Source organism: Pipistrellus hanaki, assembly GCF_964339955.1.
Source record: "Pipistrellus hanaki genome assembly, chromosome: 2".
In the NCBI taxonomy this organism is placed as follows: Eukaryota; Metazoa; Chordata; class Mammalia; order Chiroptera; family Vespertilionidae; genus Pipistrellus; species Pipistrellus hanaki.
Window position 1 is genome coordinate 184,008,227 of NC_140504.1, and position 25,703 is coordinate 184,033,929.

Here is a 25,703-nt window from a genome sequence, read left to right on the forward strand (position 1 = left end):
TACAAATAGCCTTTTTTCCATCAGGGTATTCACTGGAAACAGTTAGAGGCAGTTGTTGAACATCGTGGCTGCCTGTGATAGTGAATAACAGTTGGGACAAACACCAGTCTAACCAAAAAGCTTAAAAGGAAAAGCTGAGGAATGAGATAGCTATAAGGGGATTTGTGAAGCTCTGATATATTTCTGGGAAATCTAAAAGGTTGTGCATATGCACAGGGCTGTGTGCATGAGAAGGCCCTAAGCTGTCAGTTCTGGTTCATCTTTAGGTTCTGTGCAAGTAGGTAGTAAAGACTAAGGCAGATTTATAAATGGACTGGCTGAGTGTTAAATATGTGCCTTGTTATACATACAGAGCCCAGCAGTCTAGACTGGAAGATTTTCTTAGGAAACCTGTCTAATCAATAGCTCATCATTAATACTAATAGCAGAGACTTCAGTGGCCACATTTGACAAAGAATCCAGACTGCAGAATTAGATTATTTCCCTATCTCATTTTTCTTACCACTGCCTAAATAATAAGTTAATGGTCATCTATCTCTTCCCTCTGATTAGAATATTCACACAATGAGAGCAGGGACTTTGTCTTTTTGCACAGGGCTGTATCTCCAGTGCTTAAAATAATGCCTCGTACATAAAGTATTTTTTGAAATAATGAATAAATGAATGGCTTAGATATCAACCTCTATTCACTTTGTCTTTTGCCCCTTGAACACACTGTTTTTATTTTCTTTGTATTGTGTATTTTATCTATTCTGTTCCTTTACTATTAATTTTATAGAGTGGATTTCTGTGGAGAGGGAATATAAATGGGTATGTATTGTCAGCTCTCTTGAACCCAATGTTCTGATTCCTAATTTTGATCAATAGGAAGGTGGTTGAGAATAAACTGATTGGGATAAAGTTTGGGAAGTTATGTGGTAGAATTCAGCATTCAAAAGAAGAGAATGAAATAACCACACACTATACAAATAATGTGACAATCTGGGTGAAGTGGCTATTTTATTTTTATTTTTTAGATTTTCAGGTTCTATTCATTACTATCTCTTATTCCCATGACACTATTTTATTAAAGTTAAGCCACACATTTAAAAAATTACTTAGGCCCAGTCATAAGATGGAGAAATTATTTGCTAAAATTTTATTTGGGGAGGTGTGGGTAAATAATTCTTTATAGTTGCTGTGAAGTTTTAAAACATGCATTGATTGATCTAATTAGTTGGTGTTTATTTCTACAGCCACATGTCATACTAAAAATGTGATTTGTAATTGCAATGACTTGGTTATCCCCTTTAATAATGGTTATTTTCTCAAGTATGAAGTGGCTATTTTAGAAAAACATTAACAGACTTGATCCCAGAAGAAAGAAATTTAATAGACTGATAACATTGAATAAATTAAAGTTGTCTTAAGGACTGCTCCACAAAAACCTTGAGACCCAGATATTTTCATAGGTATGCTATTTCAAATACCCAAGGAAGAGATCTTTATGGCTCTTCTAGAACAGTGATTTTCAGCCTTTTTCATCTCATGCAGTAATTACTAAAATTTTCTGGCATACCAAAAATGTATTATATTTTTTGCCAATCTGACAAAAATAATTTATTTTGTTAAATTAATTTTTTGAGAGAGAGAGAGAAATATCGACTTGTTCCACTTATTTATACATTCATTGGTTGATTCTTGTATGTTCGCTAACCAGGGATCAAATCCACAACCTTGGTGTATCAAGATGATAACCAACTGAGCTACCAAACCAGAGCAAAAAATAGGTATAATTTTGATTCATTCACATTGGATGGCTATTATTATATTGGCTGTTTTTGTTTTCTCATTTTACAATTTAAGGGAAAAGGGGTCAATGCTCTTTACTAATCAGATATTACATGTTTTAAAAATTCTTGTGGCACAATGGTTGAGCATGGATAAAAAATAAAAGTTTACAATTCTTTTAAATTCTTTAAAGAAAGTAAATAAAATATTGATTCCAAACTTTCTAGACAGCTTGAAACAGGAAAATATGAAGAAAAAAAAATTACAAATGTTAATATAGCTTCAATTCAACAGTACATAAGCATAATCTTCAGCCCCAGGGTTTCAGCTCTGAAAAAAATGCATATGTGGTTCAATATTAGAAAATCTATATACATGTTCTATTAATAAGTGAGAGAAAATCACATGATCATTTTTTTGATGCCAAAAAAGCATTTGACCTAATTAATATCAATTCCTGATAAGCATTCTCTCTATAATTAAAATTGATGAATTCTTATTTCACATGATTAAAAAAAATTTTATTTCAAACCAAAACCATTGTCATGCTTAGTGAGTGGTATGCTAGAAGTATTCTCATTAATATAAGGAACAAGAAAATGATGGCCAACATTTAGCACTGTTACATAATATTATAGTGGAGGTATAAGCCAATATCTGAGATTAATATTGGGGAGAGAGGAAGCAAAATTTTTGTGCAGCAGGGGACAATGTATACATGAAACTCAAGAATCAACCATTTTACTATTCTCGTTAGAAACAATAAGAGACTTTGGTAACGTGGCTCTAACATGTCAAAACCAAATTATAAGATATCACTACTAGTCTTGCAAGAATATATTTTTATTGCAATAATATATTTTTCACTTCATATCTATTCCAGAATGCTTTATATGTCATTTATTCTTCTGGTGAATGAGTTTAATTTGCATATAGTCCTTTTTAAGTTGCAGTCAGAGGAGATTCCAAAGTTTGAGGCTACTGGCCTCTGTGGATTGGATTCCTTTTTTAGACCAACCAGAAAATAATTCAGAAAGCCTCTGGGAAAATTGTTTCAATTAAGAGTCATTAGCAAGAAAAAGAGTAAATTCTTAAGATTTACTCTTCTCATTATTTCAAATCTTTGACTTAATTCTTGCATTCCTCTAGTCTGCTGTTGGGTCTCTGTACAATATTTTTTGTTTCAGTCAGTGTATGTTTAATTTCTAGTTGGTCCTTTTTCATATCCTCGAGGGTCTCGTTAAACTTATCTGCCTTTTTTAGGAAATTCTTGAAAAACCTTATAACCGTGATTTTGAACTCTATCTCCAGTCGTTTGTTTCCCTCCATTTCTTTCGTTTATGATCTGTTTCCTTGTCTTTCATTTTCGCTGCTTCCCTGAGTTGGTAGGGTGGCTTTGTGTGCTAGGTGTCCTATATGGCCCAGTGGCTCAGCCTCCCAGTCACCTGAGGTGGACACTCTTGGTGCACCCCTTTGTGGACGGTATGTACAGCCTTGTAGTTAAGTCTTGATTATTGTTGGTGTCACTGGGAGGAATTAACCTCCAGGCCAATTGGCTGTGAGGACCCACTGTGTCTATAATGGAAGAATTGCTGTGCTGGAGACACACTTATGGGCAGAACTTGCTTCAGTGGGGCTTTGGTGCTCACTGAGTCTGCCTCTTGAATGTGTCCCTTATGAGAATAGTTGAAATCTGGTGTCATCTTATGCAAACCACTAAATACACTAGTTTCTAAATTTCTAATGGGGTGCAGGTCAGCTACTGTCTGAGGCCACCCTGTAGGAGCTACGGCGAGAACAACGGTTTTCTTCTCTTTGCTTGGGGTTTGCAGGTTTTGGAGCTATCTGACCGGAGCTGCAGTTTGTTTGGTTAAACTGCAGTAGGGCAGGCCATTTATATGCAAAAGCCACTGCGTGGAGCTTGGGTGGGATTGTAGATTGTGCGGGGCGGAGTCTCAGGGCGTCACTAGACTAGGACATGACAAACAGCACGATGGCTGCCAGTCAGCCTTCTTTGCGTTTCCGCGTTTCCAAGTCTCCGAGTCCTGCACCCTGCGCACCTCTGCAAGAAAGTCACCCTCACTTTCTGATCTGATGGCCAACAGTCCAGTTTCTCCTCGTAGGAGTTTGGGTCCCCAGCAACTCCCCAGAAACTGGATTTCAGAGTAATCAGGAGCTTGTCTCCCTTCGGGTTAAAAAACAGCACATCCAGTCGCCCACCACCAGCCTGATTCGTGTGCCTCTGTACCTCAGCTTTTTAGCGCTTGTGCATGTCTCAGTGTTCTTTTCTCTTTCCTTCTAGTTGTAGAACTTCCACTCAGCCAGCTTTCCCGTGGTTCTGGGTGATAGATGTTTTGTCTTTTAGTTGGAGTTTTGAAATCGCTGTGCCAGGTAGCAGTTTAGGTGTTTACCTCTGCTACCATCTTGGTTTCTTCCTTAGGGCTCTATTTAAAACACACAAAAAGGAAAGCCCTAAAGAAAGAAATACCCATAAAAAAGCTGTTTGTTGAATTAGAAAAGTCACATTTTTCTAATAACAAAAATTTCTGATGATCTGCGTCCATTCTATGATCTGTTTATAATGTTCTTGATAAAGTGCTTAACACAGTAATTTTAAATGAAAAATTTTTAAATGAAGTGTTTAGTAAATGCTTTAATGGAGAAGCATAATATTCTATAGATATCAAAAATGACTTCATGAAAGAAATAAAAAATAAATACTTTACTCAAAATAGAAAAATATGAGTCTTGAGGCATAGTTTCCCTAAAATTGTTAATTAAGATCAACTGGAAAAGAGGACTTGTGTATCTTTTAAACTTCAGGTTTAACTCCATTAAGCAGTCTTTTTTTTTTCCCCCTAAGCAAAACCACAAATAGTATAGTGGTTGTATTCTGATTTTTTTTTAAATATATATTTTTATTGATTTTGTACAGAGAGGAAGGGAGAGAGATACAGAGTTAGAAACATCGATGAGAGAGAGTCATTGATCAGCTGCCTCTTGCACACCCCCTACTGGGGATATGCCCGCAACCAAGGTACATGCTCTTGACCGGAATCGAACCCGGGACCCTTCAGTCCCCAAGCCGACGCTCTATCCATTGAGCCAAACCGGTTTCGGCTGTATTCTGATTTTAAGTGCTATTTTACAAATAGTAGTACAGATGCTCCTCAACTTGCAATGCAGTCACAATAAACGCATCAGAAGTTGAAAATATAATAAATATTTTCTAATAATATCATAAGTAAAAAATCTATTTAATATACCTACCCTGTAACATCATAGTTAAGATGTGTTGAGAACACAATATCTCAAAAACACCGGCAACACACTGTTCTGTAGAGTATTGGTTCTTTACCCTCGTGATTGATTGGGTGCCTGACTGGGAGCTACTGCTACCCAGTCTCATATGAGAGTTTCATACCACACATTACCAGCCTGAAAGAAGATCAGAATTCAAAGTACCATTTCTACCGAATGTGTACTGCTTTTGCACCATCATAAAGTTGAAAAAGCATAATAAGTCAAACCATCATACCTCAGGGACTATCTGTACTTGAGTTTGTTCTCAAGGCATTATTACATCAGTAAGGCTTCTCACTCTCAGTGAGATACCTGGGACTGCCAGTATTAGTACTGTGTTAGCTGGAAACTTCTTCCTCTATAAATTTAGGGTTTGCCTCAGAACAAAAGTATGAGAATGCTAACTTTGTAGTTATATGACAGTTCTGTTAGGCAAACTGTCCAATTATTTTGAAAGTGAGTGTTTTATTTTTACCCTATTAATGTGTGGAAGCATTTTTGCTGCTGTATGTATAATTATATTTTGTCTTGTGTTTTTTTCTTCATTTCTCACCTTTGTTTTCAGCCTTTGTATTTCTTCAGTGGCCAGATAACCAACAAACCAAAGCAGAGAGGTAATAGCAAAACGAATCAAAAACAAAATAAACTTCTATATTATTTGTATTAATTTCCTGTGACTGCCATAATAAATTACCACAAATTTGGAGACTTAAAACATCAGAATTTTATTATTCTCTCGCAGTTGTGGAGGTCAGAAGTCAGAAATCAAAGTGTTGGCAAAGCTGCACTTTTTTTTATAGCCTCTAAGGGGAGAATCTATTCCTGGCTTCTTCCAGCTTCTGGTGACTGCTGGCAGTCTGGCCATCTCCTCCAACCTCTGCCTCCATTTTGTATCACCTTCTCTCTGTTTGTGTTAGTTGATTTTCCCTCCACCTTACTCTTATAAGGACGTGAGGTGGCACTTACGACACCTAGGTAATCAAGGATAATCTCATCTCAAAATCCTTAATTTAATCCTGCAAAGACTTTTTCTAAATCAAGTAACAATCAACAGTTCTGGGAATTAGGATGTGAATCCCTTTCTTTTTAATTTAAAACTTTATCCTATCATATTGCTAGTTATAAAATAGTTAAGGCAATATAAAATATAGCATAAAAATATATGTAGGCAATAATATTGTAATAACTATGTATGGTGCCAGTTGAATACTGGAAATATCAGAGGGAACAGTTTATAAAGTATATGATTGTCTAACCACTATGCTGCACATCTAAAACTAATACAACATAATATTGAATGTAAACTAACTGTAAAATTTTAAAACTAAATAAAAACCTTTAGCCTATACTAATTGAGGGGAAAAAATAAAGGCTTCTAACCTCTAAGTAAGTAGTATCAGTGCTGTGATCCCTTATTATAAATATTATAAATATAATATTAAAATTTGAAATAAAGTTTATCATTTCTTGCTTTTTGGGGGATAACACAAACTTCAAAATGATGTTTTTCAAATCAGTTAACAAAACCTTGTAAAGAATTAAATTTTTGCTGGACAAAAATCATACACCTATGGATGAGGACAGCGGGGGAGATGGGAGGGAGGTAAGGGCAGATGGTGGGGTGGGAACCAGGTGGAGGGGAGCTATGGGGGGGGGGGGAGAAACAATTGTAATAATCTGAACAATAAAGATTTATTAAATTTTAAAAATAAAAGAATTAAATTTGTGATTTAAGGCATCCTTGAGAGAAATGAGAAAAGTGAAGATTTTAATTTTTTGTGTCTCTAAATATATTGAAGATTCTTTTTTTAAAATATATATTTTATTGATTTTTTTACAGAGAGGAAGGGGGAGGGATAGAGAGTTAGAAACATCAGATGAGAGAGAAACATTGACCAGCTGTCTCCTGCACACCCCCTTACAAGGGATATGCCCGCAACCAAGGTACATGCCCTTGACCGGAATCTAATCTGGGACCCTGAGTCTGCAGGCCGACGCTCTTTCCACTGAGCCAAACGGGTTAGGGCTACATTAAAGATTCTTTCTAAACTAGTTTAAGTAAATATTTAGAGGAATCAAGAGCTTGGAATTGTGTTTGATTGATTGAATATTTATTGAATGCCCGCCATGTGCTGTCAGATACTAAAAAGAAGAGGGTGGGCTCTGCCATTGTGCAATTTAGGATCAATATTCCACAGAATCTTAGAAATAAGAGAAAATTAATTTTAGCAGAATCAGCTGCCAGATATAGAGACCACAGTAAAGGTCAGAGGAGTAACTCATTTTGAAAAATTCTTAATTATTAGTAATGAAACAGGAAAGTATTTCTCTAATAACTTTGAGGTTTTAGTAGGTTGGGAGATACTTTGTTTTTCTAAAATATGTTTTTATCTCTGACTAGAAATGGTAAAAATTATTTTTATATATTTTGTGATTAAAATGACCTGTTTCATTAACAGTAGGTCAAAGCCTGTACATCAGAAATTAAAGACTTATGGTTATAAAGAGAAAGCAAATTATTTTTGCTAGACGGTACGGGAAGTAAAAAAGTAGCATAAAAATCTTATTTTAGGATTTTTAGGAATTCTTCAAGTGCTAGATAACACATTTAAAAAGAAAATTTAAGTTTAAGAACAAGTTACTATGCCACAAAGTCAAAGTAATAGAATAGTTGAAGAATTAATGAAGGAGGGGGGATAAATAGCCCAAGGTAATATTAGGAATGCATTTTTTTTTTTTTTGTAAACTAGAATATTTAATTTTAAGAGAACCCTCTTTCAACAGAATCATTCAATTCTCTTAAAAAAAAATGGTGGCATTCTTTTAAACTTTTATTCTTTCAGAAGCAGCAGTTATATTGAGTTAATCTTAAAAATATGAAACCCCTACTTTTATTTTTCTGCATAGGACCCTGAGAATGGATTATGTTATCTTTCATATTTCCAAGCAAAATTCAGACTCCAAAAAACAGCCCCTTGGGATTAAACAAACAAGCAGAGAGCATTGCCTTACCCCAGTAAAGCTGTAGGTTTCATCACATGCACCACCAAATCTCCCGGCTAGTTTTGCACTCTTTCACAGACTTTTACATCTATGATACTAAACACTGACATAGAAAACTCCCTAATAAGATAAAACAGCGATTTTCAATCAGTATACTGTGGACCACTGATGGGACACAATTTTTTAAAACCTGCAATACCTGACTAGTCAGGGGCACTGACCTCTAGCCCCATTATATTGTCAAATTAAAAAAGAATGGATCAAAATACCTATTTTTGGTCAGATTGGCAAAAAGTACTTTTTGGTGTGCTGCAGAATTTTAGTAATTTATGTGTGCCATTAGATGAAAAAGGTTGAAAATCACTAACATAAAGCCAAGACAAAAGTGTGTATCTTGAGTTACAGTCTTCAAACATTATTGCACTTTAACTTTTATAATGTGTCAATGCATTCATGGGACAATCTGCAGACTAGTTTTAACAAATTAAAGAACACTTTTAAGGAGACATGACTCTCCTAAATTGTTTATTGGTAAGACTTGTACAAACATTATATCAGCGGTAAGGGTGCAGCTGGAGAGGATTGGCCTTCTCCAGTAGTGTGGGGAACCTGTGGCCCTTCCTGAGGCCAGGGCTCTTGCGGCCACAGATGTCAGCCCTCGCATCTCCTGTGCCTGTGGACTGGTTTGGTGATCCATTGTTTATCAGGATTTCTTCTGATAGCTTTATGGGATGGATCAATGAGGATAACCTCAAAGAATTTGTATGTGGAATCTTCACCTATCCGGTAAGAATTCAGGACTCTCGGAGCCCCCCAGTAGCGTCCAACTCGCTCTTCCGCAACAGAATGAAGATTTTCAGCAAACTTTAGCCGGTTAACACCATAATGGACAGGCTTGCCATACATAGGTCCCGCCCTTAGGAACAGGCGCACACGAATCTGATATATGACATAACCTTACTTGGCCTTGTAGTCCAGCCTGCGCGCTTTGTTGGGTCGGTAGGAGGATGGGGCGGGGGTGGGGATAGGCCTGTACCACCTGTGCACCCTGAGAAGGAAGCACATTACCGGACTGCTGCTTCCTCCAGAGCTCCTGGATGTACTTGTAAGCGCCCATCTTAGTTTACCTGGTGGCAGTGGCCAGACGGAAAGGAAGAGCTTTTCTCCAACAATCTTCTTTGGGCTCCTCCTAGGAATGCAATTTTATTTTTATTATTATTATTATTATTTTAAATTAAATTATCTGTGTACATATTTTAACATTGCCCTCCCCTCCCATACATACCCTCCCTCCCCAGAGTTTTGTGTCCATTGGTTGTACTTATATGCATGTATATAAGTCCTTCGGTTGATCTCTTATCTCCCCCAGATCTCCCTACCCTCCCCTCTGTAATTTTACAGTCTGCTTGTTGTTTTACTGTCTTTATATCTGACTTTTGGTTTGTCAGTTTATAATGTTCTTTAATATCCATAAATGAGTGAGGCCATGTGGTATTTCTCTTTCATTGACTGGCTTATTTCACTCAGCATGATGTTCTCTAGTTCTATCCAGGTTGCTGCAAATGATGAGAATTCCTTCTTTTTATGGCAGCATAGTATTCCATTGTGTAGATGTACCATAGTTTTTTGATCCAATCATCTGCTGACGGGCACCTAGGCTGTTTCCAGATTCTAGCTATTGTAGATTGTGCTGCTATGAACATAGGGGTGCATATATCCTTTCTGATTGGTGTTTCTAGTTTCTTGGGATATATTCCTAGGAGTGGGATTACTGGGTCAAATGGGAGTTCCATTTTCAGTTTTTTGAGGAAACTCCACACTGTTCTCCACAGTGGTTGTACCAGTCTGCATTCCCACCAGCAGTGCACGAGGGTTCCTTTTTCTCCACAACCTCCCCAACACTTGTCATTTGTTGATTTGTTGATGTTGGCCATTCTGACAGGTGTGAGATGGTACCGCATTGTTGTTTTGATTTGCATCTCTCAGGAATGCAATTTTAAAAGGGAAGGTTTTATGCTCAATTCTGCATGAAGGGAAGTAAGACAAGGGGGTTCAGAATCTTGGATTCCACTTCTGGTTCTGCTTCTTACAGATATCATCAAGCAATGCCTTCACATCTTTGGTTTAGTTTATTCAATCCTAACGTAAGGATTACCTCTAAGAATTTAATAATCTATATTCCTTGTAGCATCATTTGTTACAAATTTTCTTCCATTCACAGAATAACTATTTTCTGTCCAGAAGAGTAAAATCAAATGCGAAATATCTTCTGATACCAAATTCTTTTAACAGTTAGAAGTTGAAAGCTTTTCCTCAGAACCATAAAATGAAGCAACCCTGGGTTTGTGTGCAGTGTCTAACTTGACTTCTTATAAAGGAGATGACAGAGCAAGAAAGTCAAATGAGTCTTTCTGAATGTAGTGTCATCATGGACTTCTTTTAAGATTGGGGGTAAGGGAGGATCTTTACTATTTAAATTGCTTTTCCCTCAAAGTTGAAGTTTTTCCCTGAGGAAAATGGATGAGCCAGAATGTAGAATTTGTGTCTAATTTTTGCTTAATTCTTGAACTTTTTTTTAAGTGAACATATCAAGATTTAATGTCATATAATAAAACAAAATATGATGCTTAGATCTGCAGTTCTCTTAGATCTGCAGTTAGGCTCAACGCATTCAAGCCTAAGTACAATCTTCTTTGTAGTTTTAGCCTTTTTTTGGAAAATGGGCTTAGTCTACCCACCATAGCCACTTTGCTTCCTGTCAAAACGCCGCTTTCCCTGCGCATACAGAGAATCCTTACCCCTCTTGTACTTGTTACTTTGTGGGGTTGATGCTTGCCACACTTCTTACAGAAAGTTCGGCGGGTTTTAGGAACGTTCACCATGTTTGCGAGTGCTATCAGCAGTGAAAGCATACTTGAACATTTTTATAGAAACATTTAAAAAGTGATATACCTAAACATTTTACTACACACACCTTAAGTATCCAGCATTATATTTCTTTGTCTATGCTTTTGATTCTTAGCAAATTATACTTCAGCCGTTAATCTATAATTATTGTAAAATCTTAGGTTTTGTTTTACATTTTAAATGAGCTTATATTGAAATAGGTTATAGTTTTCATCTTAATATAGAATGTTCAATTGTATAATTACAGCTTAAGTAAGCCATTCTCCATGTGTTGGTTGTTTCTAATTTTTCATTTCTGTGAAAACAAGCTTTCTCTTTTTAAAATAGAGTTAGATTCTTACTCTATTTTATTTTAGGGGAAAAAGAACAAGAAAAAATGTTTAGATCATGGGCAATTTATCATCTCTTTTATACTCTTTAACTGGAGAACAGTCTGATTTTAAAGCTGTGCCTCAATATTTCTTCTGAGTTCAGATAACTCTAGGTTTTGTTGTTTAGATTTATTTTTTGTAGTTGAATACGTACGAAGTCGTATCTTAAAAATGTTAGAATTTATTTAGTAGGGAGAATCTTTTCCCCCAAGTGCTGATTTGATCTTAAAAACTATTTGTATCTTTTGATGGATATATATGTTAGATATTGTTGCCACTTAATAGATAATCAGTAGGTATTGAATTGGTTGGATTTATATTGTAGACATTAAGCTTTATCTATTGTGATTATTGCAGGTATTGCTTACATTTATTTACTTTTTTAATTTTAGGTTTATTGTTTTTTCATTGCGTGAAAGTATACCTTACATAGTCAGTACTGTTGATTAATTGCTTATGCTTCTATTGCACAAAAATTTATCCTCTTTCTACAAATGAGATAAGTATGCTATTTTATTTTTTCCATTTTTTAAATACTACTTGTTTTTCAGATATTGAGAATTAATCATAGTATATGATGTGGATATGTTTTTCTCCACATTGATACTCAGTTTTTTGACAACATTTTTTAAAAATAGATTTTTCTCCACTTATAAGAACTTTTTAGATTTGATCATTATTTTGGTATGTCTAGTCTCATGTTTTGCGTTGATTAAAAAAAATATGCTTAACAAAAACTATTTTAACCATTTAAAGTATACTATTCAGTGGCATTAAGTACATTCACAGTGTCAGCTATCACCATTATCCTCCCTTTACTGGATATATTTCTACTTAAACCTGAAACATGATTGCTATTATTCTCAGGTAAATTGTTTAAATCTCTGAATCCCAGTTGCCCTGTCCGTAGAATAAGGATGATGCTCATAGATCCCCGTTAGAATAGATCAGTTATTATTGAATAACAATACTTGAAGCAATAATTTTAAAGCCATTAGAAGAGGATATTTTGCTTTTTGTTTTCATTCTTTAAGGGCATGCACATACTTATTTGAAGGTATCATGGTAAACATTTGCTAATTATTTCTTTTTTAATGCTACTGTTCACTTGAAATTTGCTGAGATAGATTTTTAAAATATATTTATTGATTTTTTTTACAGAGAGGAAGGTAGAGGGATAGAGAGTTAGAAACATTGATGAGAGAAACATCAATCAGCTGCCTCCTGCATACCCTCTACTGGGGATGTGCCCGCAACCAAGGTACATGCCCTTGACCTGAATCGAACCTGGGTCCCTTCAGTCCGCAGCTTCTATCCACTGAGCCAAACCAGTTAGGGCTGCTCATTATTTCTTATAAATTCTGAAGCAATCCAGAATTTTATTAATTTTTATATTAATAAAAATCTCAAGTGATTATAAATGACTTTTTTTAATGCTTCTTAAGGCTATTATTTATAATTATTATTGCTGAGATATATTTAATTTTTGGAGTGATACTATTGATTTTTTCCTGGGAAAATTCTGTAGCCTTTGGTGTACTCTGAAAATATATATAAGGTTCTGGAAGGGGTAATAAATAGACTTCTAAAATACAGTGTAGATATGATCAAATTTATGAGCTACCTGTTCTATTTAAAACTGTATCCAAGCTATTCAGTTAACTATTGAAAATCTTTGTGCACACTTAGCCGCATGCCAGTTTTCCTGCTAGGGTGTATAATCAGACTGTTTTGCTCTATTTAGACACTTCTCTTGGTGTTACAATTAAAATTGATATATACTATGTTTTCACTGGGGGGGGGGATCAACCTTTATACTGTGCTTTAAAATATTTATATACCTAATTTTAAATTCCCCTTTCTCTGTTTAAGAGCTATAATAACATATTGAAGTAACCCAAGTTCTTGCCTGTGGCCATTTACAACTAAAGGGTAATTTTAGCTTAATACTTTAATATTTTTATGGTGAACTTGGTACAAAGCAGAAATTATGTGGTTAGAATCTTATTAGAATTTTGAAATAAAATATTTGTTATTAATTATTGCCCTTCTAATTTCTCAGGATTAAAAATTATGGCTGTCATATTACAAAATGATCCTGCTTTTATTTATGAGCACATGAAGTCACAATATTTAAAATTATGTGACCTTTTTGAATCAAACCAAAGTTCTTATTTTTTTATATCAGCATTGGCAGGCAGGGAAATACTATTTGTGTTCTCAATTGCAGATTTTCCCAGATTTTTAACAATGAAGGCATATAGATACTAACACACTCCAAAAAAAAGTGATAAAATAATTGTATGTAGAAACAGTTCTAGAAATTGAAACTAGAAAATTATGAAAAGATATTACTGTCCAAATACCTTATAGAGATGCTCAAAATAAAAAATTAATTCAGAGCGTGTTTTGTAATTTCATCGGCTGTTTGGCTAAGTTGTAATTATATTAATTTACATTACATTAAGAATCCACTTTCCCCTTCTATGTCAAGCCATCATATTAAACTCTAAAACTACTACATGGAAATGAGAATACTAAGATTTGTATTGTAATTCCGTACTTTTTGTTATTGTCAAATACTGGATCACTGTGTCTGTGTTATATAACACTTTCATCTGGTTGCTAGTAAACTCGGCTTTTGATTGTAAGCATGTGCCACTGTAGAAAATGGTGTGAGATGTTAACATTAAAAATTTTAGCACATTGGTTAATGCTAGGAATGTGGTAAATACTTGAATTCTTGTATTTAGTATGTTTTTATGTTTAAGGTCTTTTAAATTATAAATTTTTGGAAGGAAGGAAGAATACTGTATTGATGGAAAGTAATATCTTAGATGCATGTTGTGATGGAATTATGTGAAAGGAAATTTTTAGGGATGGAAACAACAAAGGTTCCTTCTTTTCATAGAAGAAATTGTAGAGGTAGAAATGAATATCTTCCAATTGTTCCCTTAAAGAAGGTTTTCTTACAATTTACCATAGAGTTTACCTAAAGAAAAAAAGAAAGCTAATCCATTATTAAATTTCATTATAAAATCACAGTAATGTTAGCATATATCTAGAAAGCAAAATTCAAGATTTTAACATTTAGTTTTGTGTGGCTTGAAAATTTATTTCCCCACTACTTGTCATATAAATATTTCTTGCCATATAAAACCCATAACCCATTTTGATCAGTAAAAATCTATGTTCTTTAATGTTCATATTTTTAAAATAAACTAGTTTTTGTGTTTAAAAACAAAATTAAAGTAAATGCTTTTTGGTATCCTTTTTAAAATAAAACAAAACAATTTTCCTTATCTTCTTACCCAGAGGAGGGTTTTAAAATACTTCCCCTATGAGAATGAATATCCCCTACCTTTCTCTTGTCAAGAATCTACTAACTAGAGATTGCAGTTATTACAGCTAAGTAAAACATGGAATACTATCACTTTCTTTTAAAACTCAACAAATGAGGTATTAAAGCCATTACATTTTCCTAATGATTTGGTCCTATTTTGCTCTTAAGGGATCAATTCATAGATGTACATTATGTTCATTTAGGCAATATTAAAATCCCATAAAGACATTTCCATTTAAAACTAAGATATAAGTTGGCGAAACATAAAAATGTTTCATCTTTCATAATTATGAGTCATTTTCACGTCACATTGATAATGCTGTTGTGGATAGAGCAAAACAAGTGCAGGGAAGATAGCACCTGTGAGCTTTAGTTGCTGTGCACCGTTAATTCTGCAGCAGTAGTTACCTACGTCAGGAAGTACGAGAACTAAGCTTTTGAGGCTTTGTGTATGAGCTACACGTGAGTGCATTGAGCATCCTCTGCTTCTGACCTTTAAACTTTTTTTCTTTTTTGACATTCTAGATCAGGGTAGGGAGTAAAGCTGTGTCAGAGTTAGACATTTTTTAAATCTGTCTAGCTTACACGTGTTTTCTCTCCTTTTCCCATTCCGGAGTGTGGTTCTGGAAGTGTCTTGTATAGAACAATAGAAGTGGAATGCTGGAATATTGGCATAACTGAAGTTTTTCATTTCCCTTTTCATGTTATTTATCTATTTTCATTACTTCTGCAGTAAGATTCTACACTTGTTTTAGCTTTTTTTATATATCAAGTTGGTTACAGTGGTTGCTAGAAGTGAAAAGAGGTTTGACCTTAATTAAAAGCATAAGCAATCACATCTGTTTCGGAGCAGTGCTAGTTTCGTTTTTGTTAAATTGTAATGGAGTTTTTCTTTTATATAATGTATTTAAGTTTTCTAATGTCTATCTGTCTCTCTTGCCAGAAGGGCATAATAAGTTGTTTTTACCAGTAAATGTGGGGTTTGTTAGTTTGAAAATCAAACCAGGAAAAAAGAAAGGGAGAAAGAAAGAACAATGGATATCCTTACAGTTTTTAAAATAAAAGAGGATGTTCTATTTTTCTTCGTTAGTTTAAAATTCAGGACAAGAAGAGCAGGATCTAAGGAGATAAAGATTTTCCTTAAATGATTAACTAGACGTATATTTAGTGGAGCTCATTGTTTCAAACTAAAACCGGCCAGGTCACAGTTGTTTGGAATGTCATCTCGTACACCAAAAAGTGGCCGATTCAATTCTAGGTTACAGGTTCCATCCCTGGTCAGGGTGCATACGGGAGGCAACCAATTGATGTTTTACTCTCACATCCCTGTTTCTCTCTTTCTCCCTTCCTCTCTAAAATCAATAAAAACATATCCTCAGGTGAGGATTAAAAAGATAAATAAAATTTACATGATTATTTTTCCTTAATTCTAAAATTCAAAGTTTTACTCATTTGCATTATTAAAGTGGATCCAGAGAATTTCGTTTTCCTTTATATTAATTATATATACAGATGGTTGTGAATGCATTTACTTTATATTGTAATCTGTTATATTTAAAGTGATTCGGTGTGTCTGTGGTAACATTATATAAATGTTCCACAGGAGACCAGGTTAGATGTTATCCTAACTTACCGATTTGCTAGGCTAGTTTTTATCATTAAAATATGTAACTCTAATCCTAAAAAAACTGTCCTAGTTAAAAGCACATTATAAAATGTTTAATACATTAGGCACTATAGTAACCATGTTTTAAATACAGCAGAAGCAGTTTCACGTGTTGGCTTTTGCAAGATTTTATAAAAATCATTGCGTATACCTATGTTGACTTGGTGTAGCATGTCAGTTTTGAAAAGCCATGTGCAAGTTTGAGATTTTGAGATTAGAACTCACGTGGAAAGCTTGGGGTAGCAAAATATTAAAAAAAAATTATTCTCTGATGGCCTGAATGATAATGCCTTAAGAGTACATAAAGCTTTGAATCCTCCTCTTTTTACACAGACTGTGAAGACTGCTGAGAGACGCTTGCGATCCAGTCACATAAGTGGAATAAAGAAATATTGGTCCTCATGGAAGAAGAACAAGACTTACCAGAGCAACCAGTAAGTATTTCCTTTAACAATTTAAAGTTGATTGTAGAAAAGCTAATCTTAAGAGATTTTAAATATTATTCAACTTCCAAATTAAAAATAAAAATAAGGAAAAGACCTCTTAATACTACTAAGTAAAAAAAAAATTATGTGATCTCAAATGCATATTTTGTTAACAGTGCTAATGAGTGTGCTTAGAAAATTTAGCATTACAAAGTTAGTATTGTACTTGGGAGTGTCATTTAAAAAATACAGTCATGGATATTTCCTTTTGTAGAACCCTTTTGCTTGGTCTGATCTGTTGCCCGGGTAGCTAGCTGTCAGGGAAGGGCAGAACAATTAGCCATCGTGGTGGGTTGAGGTGGCAGCAGGATGTGCTGTGAGTCTCAATCAGTTGTGGGACAGACCAGAAAAAGAAAAGAAAAGAAAAAACAATGGATATTCTTACAGTTTTTAAAATAAAAGAGAACATCTATTTATCAAACAGTATACACCACTTCTGATGGAAAATTTACTTTTACCTTTACCTAAATTTTCCTAACTGACCTAATTTTTTAAGAAGTTGTAGTAGTTGAAGAAAGTGTAATGTGACCACTAGCTAATTCTTTAAAAGATCCTAGAGACTAGATTGAATTCTTAATTTCTTTTAAATATTTAATATAAATAAAATGATTTTAAATGTCTGCAAGTGATAAGAATTTATTGCCTTGCCCTGGCTTCTATTTGTTTGGTTTTTTTTGTCTGTTTTTGATCCTCCTCATTTAAAAAAGGAGAGCAATAATCATTCTCAAGATACTTCTATGTTAAAGAATCTTTTCCTTTTGTCTTGAGTTTCATTTTCTAAAGTTAAGTACTTATTCAGTTTGCTATCCTGAGAGAGCCTCATGTACTTGATATTAAAAGAGAATATAGAGTGGTACATGCTTACCTTTCTTTATGAAATCAAACATAGAAAATTTTGAATGTTGAAAGCAGGTAATAAGATATGTTTTCATGTACTAGATGTATTCTTTACATTACAGAAGCTTTACATTACAAGCTTCCATTTTAATAAAGTTTTTTAATATGTTTTTAATATTTTTCTTTAGGTCGAGACATGTATACTGATGATTACTTTGCTATTATATTTTTAGCCCTCTCACAGTAAACATAAAATTAGGATGTCATAAGCAATTGTTAAAAAAAACCTTTTGAAACATTTGGAATGTCATTCCTTTCACTGGTGGGACATTAATAGTCAGGGAAATGGTAGGGTTAAAAGTGATCCTCACCGTTGTATCTAGGAGATACTGTGTTTGTATAAAAACAAATAGCTGAATTAGAGACATTAAATATACCAACGAAAATGATGTCATTGAGTTTTTAATTTAGTAAAAGGTCTAGTCATAGTTTCAAAAGACTTATATAAGTTGTTGAAATAGGTATTGTTAGTTACTCCTTATCTATTTAAGGTCATGAGAATTGTGAGACTGACCTGCTAGTAGGTCATCTTTTCTACTCTGCTTTATTTCTTTGCTGTTCTTATTCAATTTCTATAACATAACGTATTAAACTCGATTGTTACTTCAGAGGAAGGTAAGAAATTAAACCACTTTAAAAACTAATTTTTTGTTGACTAGAAATGGTGATTGCTTTGGGGCATCGTTTTCCTATTGATTTGTGCCTGGGTTTAATTTATAAGGGTGACAGAGTGACCACACTGAGAGGTCAGTGCCATTTGCAAGAAAAGTTTAATGTACAGTTCCCTTAGAATTAGAGGCATGGCATGTCACACAGGATCCCTGGCGGTTGTGGGGCAGGGTGAGAGGGAACCACCAATTTTGATCAGGAGGCAGAAAGGAGCTAGGGGGATGAATAGGCCATAGCCTTTATTGGGGCTTCCACAGACAAGGTGAGCAAGGCAAGGCAAGGCAGGGTAAACGGTTTAGGATTGTTCCAGGAGGTTTGGGGCATTGGGGGTGTCACTAGGTGTCTGGTGTCCGTCCGGCCCTGATTTGATTGAGAGCAGGGAAATATGGACTTGGTGTGTGTGAGTTAGATGAAGGAGGTGGTTCAGATGGGCATTGTCATTGGAGATATTTTAATTCTATCATCTCTCATCTTGTCCTCTCTCGTTTCTCTACTTCTTACTTGCTCTGTTTTAAAATTTAAGATTTGTTCGGGTCATTGTTAACCAGGCAACATAAATCCTAGCCACAGGATTTTCTTTCACCTTCCTTATTGCCAGTCAACCCTCTGCAGTGAGAAATGGTTTTTTCTGTAGTCACCATTTATGTACGTGACTCAGTCTTCTTCCGGTCTTCATATTTTTCTTCTACTTTTAAAAAAGAGTGAAAGGGAGCATTAACCAGACTCAGTTTGGGATGAGAGGTATAATCCAAGACTATTTCTGGTGAACTAGAAGCACTTACTCCTTTATGGATATCAGGAGTGGTCTCTGAACTAAAGTTTGAAAAGGCATTTATACACATAGGAAAAATTTTTAGAATGTACGTATCAAACTCAATACTCATTGTTTTATTTATCATTTTTTTAATCCTCACCTGAGGATACTTTTCTATTGATTTTAAGAGAGAGTGAAAGACAGAGAAATATTGATGTGAGAGAAACACATCGATTGGTTGCCTCCTGCACATGCCTAGACCAGGGCCCAGGCCAGGGAGGAGCTGCACCGAGGCACGTGTCCTTTACTGGAATTAAACCCGGATCCTTCGGATCTGCAGACCACGCTCTGTCCACTAAGCCAAACCAGCCAGGGTTATTTATCATTATTTTATTTATCCATCATCTGTTCATGGATCTTGGGATTGTTTTCACTTTTTTTGTATGGACATGCTTTCTTTTCTCTTGGTTATGTAGCCAGGAGCGGAATTGCGGGGTCATATGGTAACTCTGTTTAACCTTTTGAGGAACCAGTACTAAAGTAATTGTACTATTTGCATTCTGTCAGTTTCTGGATTATATTGTTTGAACCCGTGCTTTTGTAATTCAGTGGAATATGTCTATTCTTTGAGTTAGTTTAACTGCCTCTGGTGCCAGGGAAGTACACCCTTCTTATCCCTGACTTACGGGAGGACATAATTGCCCAAATTAAGGTGAACAGTATCTGAAATGTTAAATCTTATCATATTAAATAGCTGTATTCCCACCTCTTATATTTGTTTAAAATTATTTAGCAGAATTTTGCCTTTTCTTAGCTTGAAATACTTCTAAGTATTCATAAATTGTATGGCTAAGCATACTAAGCATGTTTCTACTATAACTAGTTATTCCAACCAGAGAGCTCTAAAACCAGATTCTTTTGTAATATGAAAGCAGTGATCATGAGCAGTGTTAAACATTATTTTTCATTTCTGGACTAAACTGTTTCAATGTAAATGCTTTTACCTTAGAAGGAATTAAGAAAAGATGAAAATCTGGAGGGAAAATCAAAATGGTGTGAATAATATTTTTTAAATTACTAGTAACCTAGTAAGAAATTGACTTTATTTTTGGCATGTAGGTAATTTAAATATACCAGTAAATACATTTCTGTTAGTCATGGATGATGTACAGTGGTCAGAATGTTGGCCTGTGTTGTCTGCGCCCACCAATGTGTGTCAGGGTCGATTCGATTCCTGGTCGAGGGCATGTACCTGGATTGTAGGTTAGATTCTGGCCCTGATGGAGGGCATGTGCAGGAGGCAACCAGTCCATGTCTCTCTCACATCAATGTTTCTCTCTTTCCTTCTCTTTCTTTCTCTCTCTCTCCCCTCCTTTGTTCCACTCTCTTTAGAAATCAGTGTAAAAAATATCCTCACATGAGGTTTAACAAAAAAAAAGAAAAAGACATTTCTGTTAAAGAAATTTTGAATAGATGATAACAAGAGTTTAATATTTACTGTTTAATGATATAATTATGCATCTGTTAAAATTTAAAACCAACAGGTTTGTATCCAAGTTTAGATATTTCATCCTAAATATTTTATCTTGGAATAAAAATCTTGATACAAAATTTTTTACATTTTACCTTGAATCTGATAAACACTTTCATTTAAAAAAAGGGTGGGTGGGTGGAAAGGAGACATCTGTAATACTTTCAGCAATAAAGATAAATTTTAAAAATAGAAAAGAAAAAAAAAAGATCTCCATGTGAAAAACAAAGAAGTTCATCTCTAAAAAATATAAGGGTTAATTAAATAAATCTAAGCAAGACAAGACAGTTACCCTGAAATTTATTAGTTAATGTTAGTCTGACATTTGAATAGCCAGATTATTTAAGAAATAGATCACTACATTATTCTTTTGTTTATTTATTTTTGCAGGTTAAAAAAGCCAAGATGCAAGAATCGGGAGAGCAAACTTTAAGGTATACTAAAGTTGAATTTCTTTTTAATGATCTACTTACAATTTTTTTCACATGCTGATGATGGACATGACTTAGGTTGACTGCCTTCTTTTTGTTTTTTTTAAAGTCAGTCTTCACATTTTGAAATTATTTGGTTTAAAATGAAAATACCCTTCAAAAGTTTGTTTTTAAAACACATAAGTGCTAATATATTTATTTTATTCATTTATTATTTTTTTCAACAATATGTACCAAACTCATGTTATCTATCAGAGCATATGCTATCTGGAGGGGACACATTGGTCAGTTAGGTGTATACAGAATACGAAAGAAAGGCAAGTTGTTTGGCATTAATTACCCAATGGATAAGGGATGCCTCAATCCTCAGCCTCCCTGCCCTTAGAGAAGAGAGGCAGCTTCTATGCACCCCACGCTTTAGTTTTCCATAGTTTTTATCTCCTGTCGTTTGTCCGCCAACCATATGAACCAGTGACTTCATCACCTCTAACATCTTAATTTCTAGAATCCTCCTCTTTTGCTACCATACGTTACATTCCAGATCATTTATTTTACTGCCACACTAATTCATATGTCTTAATATACATGTTCAATGAAATTAACTATCATATCAACCGTTGGCCCTTATCTCAAAAAGGACTTCAGTATCTTTCTTATGTTGCTTAAATTATAAGATCTCTTATTTTAATCAGTCCTTTACGAATAGTCTTAACCTCCTCCCCCTTTCCTCTGTGTTGTACTTCCCTAGCAAAATCACAATCCTGGTTAAACTCATCTTTCTACCGATTCCATATTAATTTCCAATCACCTGAACATTATGAGAGAAAAACATAAAATTATGCTTACGGGTCTCAGTTTTCATTCATGATTACATCTCAATCAGGCACTTAAACACTGTTGTTGGCCCAACTATCTTTCCTGATGTATTTTATTTCCCAGTCTCTAAAATTATCTTTCCTTTTTTCCTTTCTCTCATCTAAGGAAAAATTGTCTGAACATTATATAGCAAGTATGAGGGCATGGAACTTCATTGATATTATGCTTGAATACAAGAGGTTTGTTCAGAAACTATATGAGAGCTTTAAGAATTTTGGTGCTAGATATTTTTAAATAAAAATAGCATTTATTTTTTAAAAATTTTTTTGGCCCTAGCTGATTTGGCCCAGTGGATAGAGCTTCAGCCTGTGGACCAGAGTGTCCCAGGTTCAATTCCAGTCAAGGGCATGTACCTTGGTTGCAGGCTCCTCCCTGGCCCAGGCCCTGGTCTGGGGCTCATGCAGGAGGCAACCAATCAATATGTTTCTCTCTGTCTTTCCTTCTCTCTTCCACTCTCTAAAAATCAATGGAAAAATATCCCTGGGTGAGGATTAACAAAACAAATTTTTTTTGTGTGTGTGTAGAAACTACTTTGTCAGCGTACTTCTTTCCAGATATATGGGTCCTCCGGTACAGTGTCCTCCATTTTTCCTAGAATGTAGAAGAGCAGCAGATTTCTTTTCTTCTTTTTTTAAGTGCAGATTATAGTCTTTACTCTCAGTTTTTAAAATATTTATAACTTAGAGTAGAAAACATTTTAAAAAGTATTTCAAAATATCTTTACTTTTTTTTTGGTAATATCAATTATCCATATACACATTTTTGTACTAAGCATTTAACTTAGGTAGAATGTACTGGTATACATAGAGACCATATATTCAAGTAATCTGTGTTAGATTAAAGTCATTTGCCTCAAATATTAGCCTGACTAGATTGGGGCTGTCGTGGCACATCCAAATGTAAAATTCTGCAGATCTGAATAGCTGTGCAGACATAGACTGAAAACTGTTGTGCCTACCTTGCCACTAATAAGTTGTGGGAAACGTAAATAAAGTGATAGTTTTCCTCCAGAATTTAAGGGAGTTGAAAATGCTAATAATTATAATAAACAGTATATGTATACAACAACACATACAGAATAACACATACCTGGTTTATGTCTCTAAAGTAAATACTTACTAGCACTTGAAATAAAAAGTAGTTAACTCTACTAAAGATAGGAAAATCGCCGGGACCGGTTTGGCTCAGTGGATAGAGCGTCGGCCTGCGGACTGAAAGGTCCCGGGTTCGATTCTGGTCAAGGGCATGTACCTTGGTTGCGGGCACATCCCCAGTAGGGGGTGTGCAAGAGGCAGCTGGTTGATGTTTCTCTCTCATCGACGTTTCTAACTCTCTGTCCCTCTCAATTCCTCTCTGTGTAAAATCAATAAAATATATTTAAAAAAAAAAAAAAGATAGGAAAATCCATGGTGGTCTTTTACTCCTCTTTATTGCTTTTACTCCTCTTTTTAGCATTATCTATACTCCTCTGTTAATTTCTGTAAATTACAGTTGCTGTCAAACCAATCCAGCCACAAAGCAGATTTCTTTTTAGGAACATGGATGTGGGAAAGATGCCTGGACTAGGGAGAAGTAGTAATATACTATTAAGTAATAGTATTTACTTTGTTCTAGTCTCTGCTCTAAGTACTTTTTATATGTTAACTCATTAATCTCTATAACAACTCTGTGAGGTAGGATCTGTTATTACTCTTCATTGACAGTTGAAGAACCAGGGCACAAAAGGAGTTCAGTGACTTGCCTAAAGTCATAAAGCTAGCCAGGTTGGCAAAATGGAATATGTACTCAAGCAGTCTGACTCAAGAATCTGTACTCCTGAGGATTATGCTATACTGATAGTTGAGGGAATATTGGAGAGTGGAAAGTCTGGTAGGAGGAAGAGGAAGGACATTGTGATGAAAGTTAGTATAATTTCCATTTCAGAATTCCAGTGAGAATCTTCCCAACACTAAAGTGGCTAATATAATGACTTGTCCTTCCAGTTTTTATGATTTACCTTTCTTAATTTCTCTTAATTTTCTTTATAAGTTAAATAAGAAAAAAAAAAGTTGTTGCTCAAACTTGGGAATAATAGCAAATAAAAAATTGTCTTTTTTTTTAATTGGAGGAGAAGAAGAATACAATGTAATGAGCCATTTTAAGGTTCAGAATACCTTCTTGGAAGCAAGCATGTATAATATATAAATTGAAAAAAAGGTCTCAAATTATTATGAGAACAATTGCCTTAAAGCATTTTTAGGTGTTATGGAATTTTTCTTTTATAACATTGTCTTCAGAGAATATCTGACTTACTTGTGACTTAGCTGGAATTTCTGAGTGATATAAAAACTGAAGGGGTCTACAGATATGAGAAAGAACAGTAGAATGCTATGGGTTCTAACCCTGGCCATAGCTCTTCAAGTAGCTGCTAAAAACCTAGAATAGGGATATCGTGAAGAATTACTTCTTATAGAGCCTCAGAAGAGATGGGTTTGATTTAATAACTTATAGCAATGGGACGTGTCAATCTGGGGCTAATATATTCATTTTGGTTCTCCCAGTCAAGTAAGCAACCCCGAAGTCAGTGATCAGAAACCTGAAACTTCAAGCCTTGCTTCAAACCTTACCATGTCAGAGGAAAGTAAGTACGAAATTCTCTGCATGACCTAAGTGGCATTCCTATAAACCAGGTGATGCTGTTCTTTTATAATTGGTCTTCACTGATTGCCTTGTTTGTCCTGGATGTACAGAAGACTTTCCTTTCCCTGTGTGTGTGTGTGTGTGTGTGTGTGTATGTGTGTGTATGTGTGTGTGTTTTCATATTCACACACTTGTGCTTTCCTATAAGCCTTATTGACATATTAGCTGAGGAGCAAACTCACATGGAATTCACTCACCTAAGGAGTCACACTTTGATGATTTTATTTTTGCTTTGATGTTGGATGTTTTGAGGGTTTTTTTGTGTGTGTGTTTTTGTTTTTTTTATGTTGGATGTTTTAAAGGGAAGAGTGCCTTACTCAAAAATCAGAAAAGTTTGTGGGTCAACCTCTGATGGCTACTCTGAAGGACTTGCTATTTTTTTTACCTTTCTCAACCAAATGATACTACCTCTCCATCCAGGCCAGAAAAGAAAAGTAATTCCCTGAGAGCCCAAGATTGATACTGGGCCCTGAGGGAGATTCAGTTTAAGATATGCCCTCCACTTACCAACATTCACTCTCCTGTAGAATAATTATATTCATGCACTACACAAAAATGCATAATGTTTTGTTTCTTAGTTTTTTCTTGTGGAGGCAGGACCTAAGCTTCCTCTAACATACCCACTTCCACAAATTGTCTTTATTGGGCAAATAGTCCTCCTTGAAACTAAATGGCTATGCCCTTTCTTTATTTTTCTACACACTTTAAAATAAAAAATTTGTGTAAGACACCTTTAAAAAAAGACACTTTGGGTATATTTCTTCTCAAGATGATTGTGCTTAATTTGACATACTTCCCATGTATTAAAAAATAGCATGACTTAAAAACACACACAAGTGTGTCTTGAATTCTACATTGTACTCTCTCAAAGATACTATTTTAGTTCTCAAACTTTTAGGTACCAAGAATCATCTGGAGTGTCGGTATGTAAAATAGAATTCCAGCCTAATCTTCAGAGATTATCATTCAGTAGATCTGATGTGAATGGGAATCTGTATTTTCAAGAAGATAGTTACAG

At 34.8% G+C, this 25,703-nt stretch overlaps 1 protein-coding gene and 1 pseudogene across 6 annotated transcripts in view; one reads left to right on the forward strand and one right to left on the reverse strand.

The window, feature by feature from the left end:
- EYA3 (EYA transcriptional coactivator and phosphatase 3) overlaps positions 1 to 25,703 on the forward strand; it is a 96,362-nt gene that overhangs the window by 17,049 nt on the left and 53,610 nt on the right. For 3 of the 5 annotated variants that reach the window (XM_084874967.1, XM_084874969.1, XM_084874968.1), the window contains exons 2-4: positions 16,697 to 16,797; positions 21,090 to 21,133; positions 24,547 to 24,626. In XM_084874967.1, the coding sequence (XP_084731093.1) occupies positions 16,765 to 16,797; positions 21,090 to 21,133; positions 24,547 to 24,626 (157 nt within the window). In that variant the 5' untranslated portion in view covers positions 16,697 to 16,764. Of the gene's footprint in view, positions 1 to 16,696; positions 16,798 to 21,089; positions 21,134 to 24,546; positions 24,627 to 25,703 lie in introns of those variants that run through there. The other 2 variants (XM_084874970.1, XM_084874971.1) reach the window with 2 other exon arrangements.
- LOC311617471 (large ribosomal subunit protein eL15-like) lies at positions 8,631 to 9,193 on the reverse strand (annotated as a pseudogene). Its single transcript has one exon. The product of its transcript is annotated as a large ribosomal subunit protein eL15-like (transcript).